This window comes from Staurois parvus, unplaced genomic scaffold (genome assembly GCF_062004578.1).
Source record: "Staurois parvus isolate SC_StPar_1 unplaced genomic scaffold, SC_StPar_1.0 ptg000586l, whole genome shotgun sequence".
NCBI lineage: Eukaryota > Metazoa > Chordata > Amphibia > Anura > Ranidae > Staurois > Staurois parvus.
The window spans coordinates 4,776,634-4,795,870 of NW_028318382.1; the positions used below are offsets into that span (position 1 = coordinate 4,776,634).

Below are 19,237 nucleotides of genomic sequence, written 5' to 3' on the forward strand. Positions count from 1 at the left end.
GACGCCATCTTGGCACACCTGAAACCCATGCAGAGGTACACCCATAGCATGTGGTTTGAAAGCTAATGTTTATCTGTTAACAAGTGAGTGGGCAATTGGCGTTTTCTTTGCTATATTAATGTAATAAACAGTATTACACTATGGAGGATCTTTCTTTTCTGTTATTATTATGATCCTTATGAGTGAGCTATATTGCAGTAACTTATCTGGAGGGGACCTGTGATGTTTAAGTGCCACCATTGATGGGGATTTCCTATGGATACCATCCACTGAGGAGTTACTGCCCGTGAAGGATCCAGGTGTGATCCTAAAGGTGCACTGGCACAGTGGGTCGCGGTAAGGAGGTGAGGGGGAAATCTAGCCATTTGAGGATTTATACCATTGGCTTGAACGCACATTCGCCGCATCACCTGCATGATTTTGATTCATTGGATCACTTTGGCTGATTTGCACTATTTTGGACTTTTATATTTATTTACTGTCATTATTTTTATGTACAGTATATTTCACTATGTAGTTATTTTATTCATATTGGAGTGTTGTAATTTATATGTGGTTTTGATCAAGGTTTTTTTTTTATATATTTTTATATTTTTTTATATTGATATGGTTTTTTGGGGTGTTCAAGCACGTATCACTTTATTTAGGATCTTGGGCAGCCATTCTCAACTTTGGTTCTTCCAGAGGTTGCTACTGGTTCTTTTAGCTGTGGCTGATTGACCTACCATCTGATTGTAGCACCCCTCTAGTTAGCCAGGGGGAGCTAGCTAGGTTTTTTTAGTCATAGGTTGGATAGCAGCCTGGTATGAGTCAGGATGGGTTGAGTCAGCCAGGTAACTTCAAGTCAGGGCAAAGGGCTCTGCAAGTGGGTTCCCTGATACCTTCCCCTGCTCTAGAAACTTGAGAAGTTTCTAGAAGGCAGTGGGTGGGGATGAGGAGGGGCTAATCTGCATACTCATGGGACTCTGACCAATCCCTAAGCAGGAGGCTAGGGGGATTGGCAAGGGGTCAGGGCAGCTCCTAAGTATGGAAGTGCCTGACCAGGAAGTAGTGAATGTCGTTTGGAAGATGGCATGAGAGGGCTGGAGTGTGGAGCCTGGGAGGGGGCCCAGCGAGGGGCATGAGCTGGGAAAGAGGATCTCTCAGCCTCAACTTTCCCCTGAGAGAGGATAGCCTGGGAAGCAGGGAAGGAGGAGCCAGCCCAGTGTAAGGCCTGAAGGCAGCCACCCACCCACCCATCAAGCTCAAAGGAGAGGACTGAGTGAGTAGTCCCCATGGGCCAGATAAGGGTGGAGGGCATTCAGGTGGCAAACCCAACTAGCTCCTCATCTGGGGTTGTTTTGCTAAAGTGGCAGTTTCTGGGTCCCCTTGCCCAGGGATACCATCAGGCAGCTGAGTGAAGAGGAGGATTCATCTGGGGTCTGAGGTGGTACACCAGAAGGTCTGGAGAGTTCTTTAAAGGAGAGACTTCTATTCTTTGTCCATACTTGTACATAGTTGTCTTAAAGCTTCTATAGTTCCTTGGGCATCCCACATACCCCTCAACCCCATCCAAGTTCAATAACCCTTAATAAAATCACAAAAACAAGCTCAAGGACTGTTGACTGTCTCCAGGGTGCGAGTGTGGAATAAAATGCGTGTTGCCTGTCTGTGCAGGACAATAGGGGGACCCAAAAACTCAGTGACTCTTAAGGGGGTAATGCCTTCAAAGTTCCAGGGCCAACACTACTTGGCAAAACAAACACCATGGCTCAATTATCTTTTAAGATGCTTGTAAGGATGACATTCTGATCACCACTGTAAGGGTTACATTATTCCTACTGACCACCAATATAAAGGGGCATTTTTCCCAATGACTCCCAATTAATTGGTTTTAGGAAGTGTTCCCTAAAGACCTTAAAACTATTTTAGGGGTTCCTCTGGGGTAAAACAGTTGAGAAAGGTAAATCTGGGGGCAAGAAAGATGCTTTCTGGACATTTACCGTTCTCTGCACTTTGAATAATATTACAAACTCTCAAAACATTAAATGGAAGATATTTTATTTTACTAAGACAAACCAAACATTTCTTACATATACTAATAAATGCAAATGATAAAGAGTGCAACTTATATTTTTAAAAACAACAGAGAACTACCACTTATAAATAGAACATTGTTTTCACTAACATATACTGTATATATATATATATATATATATCTATATATATAGATATATATTCCAAAAATCACATATAATCTGTCCCTCATAAGGTTGTATAACAATGAACTAAACTATATTTTTGGTGTTGAAATACTGCATGTAGACAAGGCACAGGTCATCACTTCAGATTTAAATTGAACCTGAGCTTTGGAAAAGCAACAGGTTAACTTAATTGATGGCCTTTCCATCTTAACATATTCACTATTCGCTTGCTTTGGATGCTCAGAGCGATAAGCCATATCTGGTTCTTCCAGGTTTGGGGACCAAGTGATTCACTCTCCTTTGTCCCTCATGACATCATTGGTGTCTGTTGGTTGGCTGCTGAGACACACAACTCAACAACTTTGTGACAGGAAGCAAGCCCTATGTAATCTCCAAGTTGTGACCTACAAAGGGCTTTCTCTTTTTACTCTTGGCAGCTGAAATAAGTGACAAGTGAGCAAAGAAAAAGGTAATGGACAAAGAACAGGTTCACTTTAAAGTTCACCTGCAGTAAAATGTACCACTATAAACTGCTGGCAGAATATAAATGCAGGTATCGAAAGGTTATCAACATTGCTCCTCAGAAGCCTCCAAAACTTGTGGTCTCTAATATGCAAATGCCATCTCCATCTTGGAGACTTTCTCTCTTGCTGCCTCCCTTTCCTTACTGCTGGTTCAATAATGTGATGGGTGCAGAAGATGGGTTGGGGGGACGTCTCAGCTGGGTTCAACATTTACTTAATATTGTACCCTATGGTTTGGAGTTCTTGGTGTGTTCTGAAGATAACTTAAGGTGTATGCAAGCACCTCTCACTGTCTGCATGAATGTTTAACTTGAAGCAGATAATTGTAGAGCTTACTGAAGATATTTAGGTTCTCAGAACTATAAGGCAATAGTTGTTAGCTGATCTAGTTTCCTCAGCTACCATTGTAATGTCTATTGACATCTTCAGACTCCAGTGGCCATTCCTGGCTCAATATTTCCAGGAATACCAATCAAGTCGAAATCTCCTTAGAAAAGCTTGGCGCAACATGCAGGAGGTCCCTAATAAATGCACGACCTGCATGTCACATCTGTTGACCAATTTTACAAGAGCATATTTTTGCAAGCTAGGAGAGACCACAGGTAGCAGATTGTTGAATGTCCACATATTATGAAACTACTAGTACTAGCAATAGACATACCAAACAAATTTAACCCTGCCAATTGACTTCCTTCCAATGGTGTCTGAAGCACCCTATTGACATTATGAAAGGATTGGGCAGTGACTATTTAAACTGTAAGTATGGTTACAAACTACCTCTTCCTCTAAGACCACTTTATCACACCTAGCAAGCAGCGTCAGCATACATGGCTCCGAATACTCAGACCTATATGCCTATTGGCCATCTCTGTTGCACATGCCAAATACAACTGCTAGCGTCTATGGCAGTGAACATCAGATTAAATCTATGGGCTTCAGAGAATGTATCGAAGAGTATGCTGGAAAAAGGCCCCAAAATACTGCCTGGACCCTGGGCAAGCCCTGGCTCCATCATAATTTCCAGTTAGCTTTTGCTGCATGTGCTTAGACAACCCACATTCTCTGTGGTAGGGTCCACACATAGAAGAGGTTAAGTGTACAAGCTACCAGAACCAAGGTCAGTGCACACAGTGTAAATGCTAGCCTAGACTCCTTAGTCAGCATTTGGCACTTGCACATAGGCAGGACCGGGACAAGGTCATCCAGCACCCAAGGCAAAGATGCCAAATGCTCCTCCTCTCCTGGCTCTCTCCTCCACTTGCGGCTCTCTCTGGGCATTTCTGTGTTTGTCTGTGCTCTCTTTCTCCCTCCGCCTTCCTGCTAGTGCAGCTCCTGTATTTCTGTGAACACTGCTGCCAGCTTGTTAATACAGGAGCACTGCATAGTCAGGAAGGAGGAGGGGGCAAAGAGAGCACAGCCTGCACTGCCTCCCGGCTCTCTCCTGGCCAATCCTAGCGCTGGGCTGACAGGAGTAGTGATGCCACTGTTACTACTCCTGTCGTCCACGTAACAGAAGGAAGGTGCCCCCATACTTACAGCAAACCATTGCGCCCAGGGCATCTGCCCCTCCCGCTCAACCCTTGTTCCAGCCCTGCACTTAGGACAGCCACTGTTCCTTTGGCAAAGCCAATGCGTCCAGATTGATAAGTGAATAGTTTACCAGAGGTAGGCCCCGAATATTCTGTTTGACCCTAAAAGATTTTTTACAACTATACAGTGTACACAGAGCACATAGTCATAGTAAGGTAGCTCAATATGATATGTAGTCACTATAACCGTTGATATTCCAGATATGCATAAAATAGCTCAATCATAATAATAAAAAAAAATATTTCCCTATGAGAAAGGGGCCTAGGAGAACCACTACCTAACCCCAGACACAAATTAACAGACAAAATACTTTATATAGAAGGAGGCACAGCTTCCCAGTAGAGGTCTTTAGAAAGTAGCTCTGACTATACAACAATTGGTATGAAATATTAAAGCTACATCCATATTTTTTGGAATAGACATAGTTAATCATCTTCAGAAGAGTCCTGGTTAGAGGAACTTGTCACGGTTCCTTCATTTCGGAAACTGCGCAGATATACCCGAAGTTTCTGTGGATCGACATTTCTCTTTCGGTTAAAGTCTACTTTAGGCTGTTGCTGGGAACATTTGTCACCTTGCAGGGTTTTGAAGAGGCTAGCTAAATTAGGGCCAATCTGGTTCATTAGGTTGTCCTTTATGGATTTGACAGTCTCTTCATCACAGTCCATTATGCTATTTACCAGCTTGTTGTAATACCTGGAATTAAAAGAGAAGGCTTAGCAGTCATGGACATTATTGGACATTTTCAGAATGTTATAGTTATTTATCTCAAACTTTGTTAACTGTGATTTAAGCTCAAGCTTTACTATACATATTCAAAATTACAATCTGGAGGAAATAGTAACAGCACAGATGAATATTCATAATCATCTCCAGACAGAAGAAGCCCTCTCAGGATAACTGTTAAATTAATATGCACTATAGCTCCTCTCTATTGTTATCAGGGATGAATACATTGATTATCATGAATTTGGCTGGTTACCTCCCAGCTGAGGTTTGCTTGGTTGTGTCAGTTTAAACCAATTCTGCTCATTGAACAGTTAAAGTGTCCAAAGGGCCACTTACCAGTTCAGTTTTGCATACTGATTGTATTGCAATAAGAAGCCCTGGCCTGAGAACCAAAGGTTACCCAGTGGGATCCAGTAGGGATATTGCTTTAACGTTGAATGGACAATATGGCTGATAAGAAACCCCACCTCACTGACATCAATGGCTTAATAAGGAAGTAGCATACTTGTATGACACTCCTTACCCACCCACCCTTAATAAAATGGCTCCCCAGGACTCAGCCAGGATCCAGATATGCAGAGTAGTTGGACTGATCTCCCACCTAACAGTGCCCACTTAATTCCGGTTCCAGTGTCATTTGCAGAGTCCGAGGCAAAGATACCAGTGCAATTTTCTCTTCTTTGTTTCAGATAACCAACCAGTTTCAATAAAGACCTTGCTTTTGCTAGGTATATAAAAGAACATTTCTCATCCCATTCACAGACAGTTCTAGGAGGCATTTATTTTCCCATCTACCATAAATGTAAGTAAGCATTTAAAGCAACCACCAGTTCAAAATGATGAGTGGCAGGCAGTTGTGGAAGGGCATATGGAGAACTGTGATATGTAGTTTTGACTTTGGCCTCATACATAAGATCACTAGCTTTTGGTCAGGAGCTATTTTAAAATTGAGTTCACACCAGGAATCACATAGGAACGCACTCACTTTCCTGTGTGATTTGAGTGCAGTACGTTTTCAGCCCATTTATTTGAATGGGTTAAAATTGCACTGCACTGCACCAAAAGTAGTGCATACGCTACTTTAAAAAATGTGCTACAACTGGATCTCATGGTACTATCTCATGGTACTTCTGTACCATGCGATCTGGCTCAGGCAAATGCACTGTGTTTGCAACATACATTTCAGGTGTCATTAGCATTGCACTGACACCCACTGCAGATCGCAGGGGCAGTGTGTTTTGAACACAATACAGGAAATGCACATGTAATACAGGTTTCCTTCATCGCATTCTGATGAAAATGTGTTCATAGCAACCAATCTCACCAAACAGCTCAGAAAAAGATCGAACCACACACATTTTCCCCTTGTCCCCCAAATTTTACGTAAAAGCCAAATGTCTGTATACATCATCAACATTTGTCCAGAATGAAAGAAAAAAAATATCAGGAGAGGGTGAGGACAAAAAAAAAGACATACTTGTTGGAAAAATGCTGTGGAAGATGTATAACCTCCGTGATTGCTTCTGGGTTATATCGAGCTACACTGCAGAGCTCTAATTTGGAATAACAGTCCTCCTGGACTTCAGAGATCATTCGCTGCAAGCTGGAGCATCTGCGGATAGCCAGGAACACTTTGGATGTTATTCCAGTCACTATACACTTCAGACTTTCCTTCACAAACACTTTACCCTGTGGGAAGAGGGAGAGAGATGGACACAAGATAGTCAAAACCACAACTCAACAGAAATGGAAAAAAAAGAAAACAAATCCTGCTACCAGACCTAAGGACTGGTAGGTTGTAACATATAACATTTTTTAATGAAAAGTAATTTACCTGCGCTTATGATCAATATATTTAAAAGATAAAATATAAATACATGTGTATGATTTTACCCATATGACTGGCTGCAGCTCTAATAAGGCACCTGTACTTTAAATTATGTATACTAGTTTAGGCACTGCCTAGTCTGTGCAAAAATTGTGTTACCTTCCCAACATGTGAAACTGTATGAAACAATTCAAATTCAATGCATTACTCATAATTACTACATACAAAAATAAAAATAATCAATGTTAAAAGTTCTTTTAAATCAGTTCATATGCTTGTGCTTCTTGTGCGGTGACGTAATTTCCGGCCGGTGAGACACGTATGGATGGTCCTCTTCTGGTCTGATGGTTTTGCTTATATATCTTATGCAAATGTGAGTGTATATGGTTTGTTTTAAATGGAACTACACTATATACATCTTTTTTGCTATCTCTTGCCTGCATGCATCATGCGATAAACCATCAGTGACATGATATATTGGTGTGGGAAATTGAACATATTTATCCAGGTGGACTACAAGCTCCAGATTGACCATATTGTGACACAGCGCATATAACTCTGTTTAAGAGTCCACATCTTCTGGTGAGTGAGAAAGAGCACTGGAGGGGAGCACAATATCTGCACCTTGATCAAAGGACAAGCACTTTATTAAACATGGGTGTTTGTCAGTTTGATTGAAGAAGCACAAGCATATGAATTGATTTAAAATAACTTTTAACATTGATTATTTTATATTTTTGTGTGTAGTATTTATAAGTGATGCATTGAATTTGAATTGTTGTTTCATATAGTTTCACATGTTGGGAAGATAACACAATTTTTTAAACTAATATACATATTACATTTTTGGTTCTGGGCTTAGGCAAACTTTAATGTTGTGGCTTCGTTGTTACCAGATGCACTTGGAAAAGTACATGTTGTCAGAAACTGCATTGCTATGCCTTTTAGATGCATTGGGGTAGATTTACTAAAACTGAAGCACACAGAATCTGGTACAGCTGTGCATGGTAACCTTCAGGGGTGGACTGACCATTTGGAAACTCGGGCACTGCCCGAGGGCCCGGGGTCAGTAGGGGGCCCCATGACATTCCCCTGGTACCTTTTTCATAGGATTTTTTGAGTTTGGGCAAGGACACAGGGGCCCCATGATCCCCTATTGCCCGGGGGCCCCATGAGTTGTCAGTCCGCCCCTGGTAACCATTCAGCTCCTAACCTCAGTGTGTTCAATAAAGCTTTGACAATAAAATCTGGAAGCCAAGTGGTTACTGTGCACAGCTGCACCAGATTTCTATGTGTACCAGTTTCAGTAAATCCCCCCCAATTGTATTTCTGAAAGAACCAATTCATTTGGTTTCTATGATAACCTACAGGTCATTCTAGGAGAAGTGCTTTCTGCAACACTTTCTTCCCACACAACACATATATCATTATTGGAGTTAGGACTGGCTGTAAGGCCCCATTCACACTAAGCATTTTGTAGCTTGAAGCCAGAAGCCCCAAAACGCTGGAGGAGAGAAATTCAATGAATCTCTATGGATTTGGTTTACATCTCCACTCCAACTAGCCTGAAGCCAAGTGCCTGAATCGCAAAAAGCATTTTCAAATTAATTGTTGCACATTTTTGCACTTTTTTTCTGCTCAAATGCATTCCCTGCATTAAAGTGATTGTTAAAGTTGTTGTTTTTTTTTTATAACAAACATGTTATATTTACCTGCTCTGTGCAATTGTTTTGCACAGAGCAGCCCTGATCCTCTTCTTCTTGGGTTCCCCGCTGGCACTCCTGGTCCCTCCCCCTTGACCAGTGCTCCCAAGAGCACGCTGTTTGCCATGGGGCACTGGTGCAAGCTCACACCAGAAACCTGCTCTATGTGTCCATAAGACACATAGGGCTTTATTTGCTAAACGCAAATAGACTACGCACTTTCCGAAGTGCAGTTTCTCCAGAGCTCAGTAAATGAGGTAAAGCTTCACTTTCAAAGAATAGCCATAATGAAAAAATAAACAACATTTTTGCTTGCACATGATTGGATGATGGAAGTCAGCATAGCTTCTGCTCATTTACTAAGCTCTGGAGAAACTGCTCTCGCAGAGTGCAACTGCATTTTGCAAAGTGCACAGTCTATTTGCCTTTAGTAAACCCCATAGAGCCAGGGCTTGGTCCCCCCCGCTCTCTCTTCATTGACTCACTGGCTGTGTCTCAGCCAATGAGGAGAGAGGGACCTGGGATAGACGAGGCTCCCGTGCACAATGCTGAATCAAGAGGGGGCTTAGGTGAGTATTGGTGGGCCGTGGGGGGAGCAGCACACAGAAGATTTTTTACCTTCATGCATAGAATGCTCCAGGTAGGCTCGCCACTCCCACACTCCACAATCCTTCAGTGTGTGCTGGCCCAGTTCACACACCTGTGTTGTAGATCAAAGGAAAGTCCAGGAGGCCGCAATAAAGCACATATCCACTTTATTGTATAGAAAAGCAGCTTAAAAACACCATACTGTATGCCAGTGGGAGAAAAAAGGTTCACGTGTATTGCACTAACCTCACCACTTAGTCATAACCCTAAGAGGCTTCCTATTGTGACACACCAAGAATTGGAAGAATGCCAGCAGGGAACCCCAAAAGAGGAGGATCGGGGTCACTCTGTACAATTCTACACAGAACAGGTAAGAATTACATGTTTGTTATAAAAAAAAATAAACTTTACAATCACTTAAACTGTCAGAAGCAATATCCCCCCCACTCAGGCAAAATAAGCCATCACAGTCATGACACATTGCCCCTTATTGGACAAGTCCCATATCACAGCAGTATGCTGAGCTGTTTGGCTATAGGCTTTAAAGGATAAGTTTACTTTTTTGTTAGACAAAAAAAAATAAAAAGAGAACATTTTTTTGCAGGTAAAAAAATATGCATTCACTTTTTGTTTACAGAAGTCTGGAAAGCATTGCACCAGTGATCAGTAGATCGCTGATGCCATGCAAGCAGGGGGCAGACTGACAACTCATGGGGCCTCGGGCAATAAGAGATAATGGGGCCCCCTGTGTTTCCGCCTACACTCATGTGAAAGCCAAACCCACACAACACCCCACCTACATATTGCAGCTGCACAGAAAGGGCATTAAAAATCATTAAAAAAAAATAAAACAACGTTGTGGGGTCCCCCCTCCATACATACCAAGCCCTTCGGGTCTGGTATGGGTTTTGAGGGGAATCCCCACACCAAAATTTAAAAACAATGGCGTGGGGTCTCCCCTAAGATCCATACCAGACCCTTATCCGAGCATGCAGCCAGGCAGGTCAGGAAAGGGGGGGACAAGAGAACGCCCCTCTCCTGAACCATACCAGGCCACATGCCCTCAACATGGGGGGTGCTTTGGGGCAGGGGGGTTCCCCCTCAAAGCACCTTGTCCCCATGTTGATGGGGACAAGGGCTCTTCCCCATAACCCTAGTCTGTGGTTGTGGGGGTCTGTGGGCAGGGGGCTTATCGGAATCTGGAAGCCCCCTTTATCAAGGGGGGCCCTGGGTCCCCCTCATGTGAATGAGTATGGGGTACATGGTACCGCTACCATGACTTATCCCCATATTATCTGTCGGGGGGGGGGGGGCGGTGGGCAGCTATGGGAACATATTACATGTTCCACCCTAAAAATGAGTGGAACAATGTTGTTCCCAAAGGTTATATAATTAGTCTGGCTGAAAAAAAGACAAAAGTCCATCCAGTTCAACCAAAATGAAATGAAAAAGGTTATAATCCTATACCCACAGTTGATCCAGAGAAAGGCAAAAAAAACCCAGCGAAGCTTGACCCAATTTGCTCTTGCAGGGGAAAAAAATCCTTCTAGATCCCCTGAGAGGCAATCGGATATTCCCTGGATCAACTTTACCTATAAATGTTAGTGTCCAGTTATATTCTGTGTATCTAGGAAAGAATCCAGGGCTTTTTAAAGCAATCCACTGAGCTGGCCAGAACCAACTCTTGAGGGAGTCTGTTCCACATTTTCACAGCTCTTACTATGAAGAAACCTTTCCGTATTTGGTGATTGGTGTTTCTCTTTTCCTCCAGACGTAGAGTGCCTCCTGGTCCTCTGTGATGACCTCAGGGTGAATAACTCTATCCTGAGTTCACTTTATGAACCACTGATGTATTTATACATGTTGATCATATCCCCCCTTAATCTCCTCTTCTCAGGAGTGAATAAATTCAGTTCCTCTAATCTTTCCTCATAGCTGAGCTCCTCCATGCCTCTTATCAGTTTGGTTGCCCTTCTCTGCACTTTCTCCAGTTCCCCAATGTTCTTTTTGTGAATTGGTGCTCAAAACTGAACTGCATTTTCCATATGAGGTATTACTAATAATTTGTACAGGGGTAAAATGATATCTCTCTCTCTGGAGTCTATACCTCTTTTAATACAAAAGAGGATTTTGCTCGCTTTAGAAACCACAGCTTTTTATTGCATGCCATTATTAAGCTTGTGATCTGCCAGAACTCCCAGATCCTTCTCCACCATTGATACCCCCTGTTGTACCCCCCCCCCAGTATGCATGATGTATGCATATTCTTAGCCCCCAAGTGCATAACCTTACATTTATCAACATTAAACCTCATTTGCAACATAGTTGCCCAATTAAACAGTGCATTGAGGTCGGCTTGTAAATTGGAGGCATCCTGTAAAGACATTATTCCACTGCACAGCTTGGTGTCATCTGCAAAGACTGAAATGGTATTTGTAATCCCAGACCTATATTGTTTATAAATATATTAAAAAGTAAGGGCCCCAACACTGAACCTTGGGATGAACTTGTTCTTTAAGTTGGCTCTACAGGGCTAGAATTTTGGTTTATTCTTGCTTGGCTGAAATTTGAGATGTGGGTGGCCCTGGCTTCATAAAAGTCCATTGCAAAATTGAAGGTGGAAAATTGTTGATTGAATAGTGATTGTATCACCCACAACTAATGAGCACTCTGATATTTCTTTAATTTTGCCAGGGCATGTATAAAAGTCTCCTGGTAGAAACTTTGACTACATGTAATGCATGTGAAGTATATACCTATACTGATGCCACTTTCTTTGTACTGCTTCTTTACAGGGCAGTGTGACACAGGGGCGGACTGACCATTTGGAAACTCGGGCACTGCCTGAGGGCCCTGGGTCAGTAGGGGGCCCCATGAGATTCCCCTGGTACCTTTTTCATAGGCTTTTTTGGGTGTGGTTTGAGTGTGGGCAAGGACACAGGGGCCCCATGATTCCCTATTGCCCGGGGGCCCCATGAGTTGTCAGTCCGCCCCTGGTGTGATATCAACATTCCTAATGAACAATGCAAGCACTCTCCCTACCTGATGCAATGGGGTAGATTTACTAAAACTGGAACACTCAGGCACTCAGAATCTGGTGCATCTGTGCATGGTAGCCAATCAGCTTCTTACTTCAGCTCGTTCAATTAAGCTTTGGCAACAAAGCCTGGAAGCTCACTGTTTTCTATGCAGAGTTGCCCCAGATTTTGCACCCGTCAGTTTTAGTAAATATCTCCAATGGATGAAGAAGACAAATACAGAGAGGCATACATATATAGAAGCAGGAGTATTCCGAGAGCCTATGACAAATGGTTAGATGGCACTGTGTATGTACCAATCTGGGATGAACAATATTCTGACTTGCAGGAATGTCTTGCAATATGAGTTGGTGTAGGTATGTCACTGTACCTGAGTGTCAAACTTGGCAGCGTTGAACAGAAAAGACTTGCAGATGTCATACAACCCATCGGTGTCGCAGGTGGTGTTCTCCAAGCAGGCAAAGGCCCCGCAGCCAACTTGCAATGCCCCACTCAAGCAACGAACCACTTCTACTAAATGGGAGAGAGAAAAATGCAGTGTCAGCTACATCAGGGATGGAATATCTTACCCTGACAGATGTATCAGACTTCCCCACCTACAATAAATCAATTCACTTATCTCCATTATCGATGTAGTGAAGATTACAACTGATTAAACATTTTCACCCCTGTATATCTATACTGGGCAAATAATGGTGAACTAATACCAACAGAGCACATTACAAACTATCTGTATTATTATACATAAAGTATATCATCCAACAATTACAGAATAATGTTCAGCTTCTATTGTAACCAGAGCTTTTTTTTTAGCAGAAACGCAGGGGAATGCAGTTCCGGCAGCTCCAGCACTGAATGTATGTAATGGCAAGGGGTGCTGGGGTGGTGGGGTTTTTGATGCTGGCTGCTGGGGGGATCTGTCATCACTGTTGAGGAGGGATCTATTGTTACTGTAGAGGTCTAATAATTCCACAGGTGGACCTGGATGGATCTATTGTTACTGGAGAGGTCTATTGGTTCTGCTGGGGGACCTATTGTTGCTGGGGGGTCTTATGTTGCTAGGGGGTCAATTGTTGCTGGAAGGAATCTACTGTTGAGCAAAGGGACTATTGTTGCTTACTGCTAGACTCCGCAGGGGTGTCAAACTCTCCAGCTGTAGCGAAACTACAAGTCCCATCATGCCTCTGCCTTTGGGAGTCATGCTTGTAACAGTCAATCTTGCAATGCCTCATGGGACTTGTAGTTTGGCAACAACTGGAGGGCTGCCAGTTTGACACCCATGTGCTAGGGAGGATCTATTGTTGAACAAAATCCCTGATTGTAACAAATGAAGGATGACCTACACTCAGATGTGAACAAAGGTTTAACAGTCTAGCATGGAGTAATAAAAAACAACTCATAGAAATTCCTGCCTTTCCTGAAGAAAATGCGCTGCTCAAGGCTCAAGCAATAGATAATCTCACCTTCAGACTTCTCCCAGCCAGCTCCCCCCCATCCATGCATGATTTAATCTCTACTAATTGTTACAATGCATGTATATGTGTGTGGGTGGGAGGAGCAGAGGGTGGCTGGGAAGATTTGGAAGAAGGGTCAATGAAGGGGATAACACATGCAGGCTGACGAATGTTATGCTGCGTGTTAACAGAAATAAGCTGTCCTAACACAACGCATTTCAAGGGGCTGCTTAATGCATCAAACACACTTTAAAAAGGTGCAGGTACTTATTTGTCATCAAATCTGAACCCTTGGGGAAACAAAAAGTCCTTTCTTGCACTGCAACACTGCAAGGGTTACCTGCTCGTTTAGGGGGGGCCAGGTACAGCAGGTTTACTTACATCATCTTCTGCACTCCAGCAATCTAAGGTCATCTGACGTCATTATGACAAATGCAGGGTCCCTAACCCTCAACTGGACATGAGGATGCCAAGGAACATTCCACTGTTGGGGTATGGGGGATTACTGTCTGTCAGGGCAGAGAGGATCAGGTAAGTAAAAGTGTTTTTCCTGTCCCCTAGACAGAAAAACGCAGTTAATCCTTGCAGAGTGGGCTAACTCCACTGTAAGGGAGGACCAGGGGCAGACTGACCATTTGGAAACTCCGGCACCGCCCGAGGGCCCGGGGTCAGTAGGGGGCCCCATGAGATGCCCCTGGTACCTTTTTTATAGGCTTTTTTGAGTTTGGGCAAGGACACAGGGGCCCCATGATCCCTTAATGCCTGGGGGCCCCATGAGTTGTCAGTCCACCCCTGGGGAGGTCTTGGAGTTGAGCTTTAATGCACATTGTGATGTGTTGCAAAGCAGATCTGTTGTGCATTAATGAGCAAAATGAGTGTTTTCTAACATTGCAGTAACACACGTTACCGCAGCACAGCAGTGTGAATGCAGAGACTTGGAAAGGGTGACGGGTAGTGACAGAGGCTAATACGGATAACTGTACTACCTCCGTTTGGCAGGTACCCACTCTCACTTCCACTGGAATCGCCTAGGCAATTCAACCATAAGTTGTCCCCCCTCCCTCCCTGCCCGCAACCTCTTGGGACACCTCAGGTACCAAGAGGCTGCTGGACCATTCACAAAGTACAGGGCAACTTGCACATGTGCAGTGGGAAGCCAGCTGTGAAGCTACAGAGTCACAACCAGCTTCCCACACTAGTCATGCTGGCATAAGGGACCCGAAGACCAGTGAAGAACTGACCTAGGTGAGGACGGCGCTGGAGCCCTGGAAAGATGAATATCCTTATCTTACCCATAACAGTATATGTAGCTGCTGACTTTTATTTATTTATTTATTTTTTTTAAACAAGACTAAAGAACAGCTTTAAAGTACAACAGCTATACTTCAATATTTGATTGCTAGCTTTTAGGCTTCTTACACTGATACACTTTTCATATGTTTCGTTTGACTTGCAATGGAAAGTGCTCTTTTGGTGCACTTTTGAAAAACTGTACCAAAGATAAAGCCATCAGGAATTTTCAGAGCTCATAGCACCTGCAGTGTGAACAATTACATAGGATTTAATGGGGAATAGTTTTCATGCACTTTTGTCACCCTGAAAAAGTGTGAAAGGAGCCTTATATAAATTTATATATATATATATATATATATATATATATATATAAATATATATAAAAATATATATCTCAAAGGCAAATATCACTACTATCCTACTTACATATATCCTAATATATACAGTGGAGAAAATTATTATTTGAAACCCTGCAGATTTTGTAAGTTTGTCCAACTGTTAATGTTAACAATGAAGGATTGTTAATTTTTATCGTAGGTGTATTGTAAGCTGTTGTAAGGTGTTTGAAGCTATTTACTGTTGACTGGCTCACTACCTCTATTCCAAGCATCAACTACTCTTTCTGTAAAATAGTACATTCTGAGATTATTTTTGAACTTTCCTCCAATTAGTTTAACCACTTGCCTACCAGGCACTTTTACCCCCTTTGGGCCCAGGCCAATTTTCAGCTTTCAGTGCTGTCGCACTTTGATTGCCAATTGTGTGGTCATGCAACACTGTACCCATATGACATTTTTATCATTTTTTAACACAAATAGAGGTTTCTTTTGGTGGTATTTAATCTCCGCTGGGTGTTTTATTTTTTGCACTATAAACAAAAAAAGAGCCAATAATGTGAAAGTTTTTCTTTGTTTCTATTATAAAATTTTACAAACAGGTAATTTTTCTCCTTCACTGATGTACGTTGATGAGGCTGCACTGATAGGCAGCACTGATGAGGTGGCACGGATAAGCAGAACTGATAGGCCGCATTGATGAGGTGGCACTGGTGGGCATTGATGAGGAGGCACTGATGATACTGCACCGATGGGCGATCTGCTCTGACATTTGCTGGTTATCGGCAGTACTTTCCTCACGCTGTGACACAACAATCACGGAGAGCGCCGGGTGGGGACACGCAGGAGGGCGTCATATGATGCCCTCCCAGAACTGGACAACTGCGCTGTATCCGTCATTTGGCTATAGCGTAGTTGTGAAGTGGTTAAGGTCATGCCCCCGTGTGCTTGATTTCGATTACATGTTGAAAATATTATTATTATTATTATACAGAATTTATATAGCGCCAACAGTTTGCTCAGTGCTTTACAATACTGCCCTCGTGATCTTTATTCACCCCCTTGATGTATTTAAAGGTTTCAATCATGTCTCCCCTTTCCTTTCTTTCCTCCAGGCTGTACATGTTAAGTTCTTAAAGCTGCTCTTGATATGTTTTATCCCCCAGACCTTTCACCATTTTTGCTATAATTGCCGTAATAAATCACTTCCCTCCATACAGTACAGTACTGTGGTGTGGATGTTAGCACAGGGACCATACTGACACCCCTAAATACAAATGTGTCTTCATGTCATAGAGGTGAGCACACAGACCCCTATGTACCATACTGACACCCCTACATTTCAATGTACCCCCATGTCATAGAAGTCAGCACACAGACCCTATGTACCTTATGGTACATGGGGGTCTGTGTGCTGACTTCTATGACATGGGGGTACACTGGAATGTAGGGGTGTCAATATGGTACATAGGGGTCTGTGTACCACACACACACACCCCTACATACCAGTGTACCCCCCATGTCATAGAGGTCAGCACACAGACCCTTATGTACCATACTGACACCCCTACATACTAGTGTGTCCCCATGTCATAGAAGTCAGCACACAGACCTCCATGTACCATAATCATGCACACCCCTACATTCCAGTGTACCCCCATGTCATAGAAGTCAGCTCAGCACACAGACCCCCCAAGTACCATACTGACACCCCTACATACCAGTGTACCCCAATGTCACAAAAGTCAGCACACTGACCCCCATGTACTATACTGACACCCCTACATACTAGTGTCTCCCCATGTCACAGAAGTCAGAACACAGAACTCCATGTACCATAATCACACACACCCCTACATTCCAGTGTACCCCCATGTCACAAAAGTCAGCACACAGACCTCTATGTACCATACCGACACTCCTACATACCAGTGTGCCCCCAAGTCACAGAAGTCAGCACACAGCCCCCCATGTACCATACTGACACTCCTACATACTAGTGTTTCCCCATGTCATAGAAGTCAGCACACAGCCCCCCATGTACCATACTGACACCCCTACATACCAGTGTATCCCCATGTCACAGAAGTCAGAACACAGAACTCCACGTACCATAATCACACATACCCCTACATTCCAGTGTTTCCCCATGTCATAGAAGTCAGCACACAAACCCCCAAGTACCATACTGAAACTCATACATACCAGTGTGCCCCCAAGTCACAGAAGTCAGCACACAGCCCCCCATGTACCATACTGACACTCCTACATACTAGTGTTTCCCCATGTCATAGAAGTCAGCACACAGCCCCCCATGTACCATACTGACACCCCTACATACCAGTGTATCCCCATGTCACAGAAGTCAGAACACAGAACTCCACGTACCATAATCACACACACCCCTACATTCCAGTGTTTCCCCATGTCATAGAAGTCAGCACACAAACCCCCAAGTACCATACTGAAACTCATACATACCAGTGTGCCCCCAAGTCACAGAAGTCAGCACACAGCCCCCCATGTACCATACTGACACTCCTACATACTAGTGTTTCCCCATGTCATAGAAGTCAGCACACAGCCCCCCATGTACCATACTGACACCCCTACATACCAGTGTATCCCCATGTCAGAGAAGTCAGCACACAGCCCCCATGTACTATACTGACACTCCTACATACCAGTGTACCCCATGTCACAATAGTCAGCATACAGCCCCCCACGTACAATACTGACACCCCTACATACCAGTGTGTCCACATGTCACAGAAGTCAGCACACAGCCCCCATGTACTATACTAACACCCCTACATACCAGTGTGTCCCCATGTCACAGAAGTCAGCACACAGCCCCCATGCACTATACTAACACCCCTACATACCAGTGTGTCCCCTTGTCACAGAAGTCAGCACACAGCCCCCATGCACTATACTAACACCCCTACATACCAGTGTGTCCCCATGTCACAGAAGTCAGCACACAGCCCCCATGTACTATACTAACACCCCTACATACCAGTGTGTCCCCATGTCACAGAAGTCAGCACACAGCCCCCATGTACTATACTAACACCCCTACATACCAGTGTGTCCCCATGTCACAGAAGTCAGCACACAGCCCCCATGCACTATACTAACACCCCTACATACCAGTGTGTCCCCTTGTCACAGAAGTCAGCACACAGCCCCCATGCACTGTACTAACACCCCTACATACCAGTGTGTCCCCATGTCACAGAAGTCAGCACACAGACCCCATGTACTGTACTGACACCCCTACATACCAGTGTGTCCCCATGTCACAGAAGTCAGCACACAGCCCCCATGTACTATACTAACACCCCTACATACCAGTGTGTCCCCATGGCACAGAAGTCAGCACACAGCCCCCATGTACTATACTGACACCCCTACATACCAGTGTGTCCCCATGTCACAGAAGTCAGCACACAGCCCCCATGTACTATACTAACACCCCTACATACCAGTGTGTCCCCATGTCACAGAAGTCAGCACACAGCCCCCATGTAGCATTCTGCCATGCCCTCTCACCTGAGCTCTGGGATTGCCCTCTGCTCCTCCTGGCTCCAGGGAAGTCGCTGTGGTCGGTCTCATAGGCTGAGCTCCGGCAGAGTAGGAGCAGGGTGGGGAGGAGGAGGAGGAGGAGGAGGAGGATGCTCTTGTCATTCATTCTCTGTCTCTGTGTTCCGATCGTCTCTGCACACTGATGGACCTGACACCATTTATACACTACTCTTATCAGCGGCCAATCAGCACTCTCCTCCCAGCAGCCAATCACTGGCCAGGCTCATTCATAAAAAAAGAACTCTGATCCCCTCACCCACAGGTTATTCCCAGAAATCACCACCACCTGACACCACCCCTCCCGACACTGGGGGGCATCTATCACTGGGGTGGACATGTGTCTTTATGGGGTTCCATGGGTCACTAGGGGGAGAGACATGAGGC

At 44.0% G+C, this 19,237-nt stretch overlaps 1 protein-coding gene across 2 annotated transcripts; it reads right to left on the bottom strand.

Moving 5' to 3' along the window:
• Window positions 1–2,023: 2,023 nt before the first annotated feature.
• Window positions 2,024–19,014, bottom strand: STC1 (stanniocalcin 1). Of its 2 annotated transcripts, none has more exons than XM_089692487.1 (4): window positions 18,821–19,014; window positions 12,554–12,693; window positions 6,504–6,715; window positions 2,024–4,993 (listed from the first exon to the last, which is right to left on the bottom strand). In XM_089692487.1, exons 1-4 carry the CDS (start codon window positions 18,957–18,959, stop codon window positions 4,723–4,725), a joined length of 762 nt encoding a protein of 253 aa, XP_089548613.1. In that variant the 5' UTR covers window positions 18,960–19,014; the 3' UTR covers window positions 2,024–4,722. The 2 variants fall into 2 exon arrangements, with proteins under 2 accessions (XP_089548613.1, XP_089548612.1); XM_089692486.1 differs by having other exon boundaries at window positions 12,554–12,696; window positions 18,821–19,013.
• Between the last annotated feature and the right edge of the window lie 223 nt (window positions 19,015–19,237).

Bases quoted from the DNA above. Each gene is read 5' to 3' on its own strand.
- STC1 (XM_089692486.1), bottom strand. From the start codon at position 18,959: ATGAATGACAAGAGCATCCTCCTCCTCCTCCTCCTCCTCCTCCCCACC. The intron at 12,697-18,820 runs GTGAGAGGGCAT...TCTCCCATTTAG, and splicing joins AGGGCAATCCCAGAGCTCAG to TAGAAGTGGTTCGTTGCTTG. The intron at 4,994-6,503 runs GTATGTCTTTTT...TTTTAATTCCAG, and splicing joins CCACAGCATTTTTCCAACAA to GTATTACAACAAGCTGGTAA.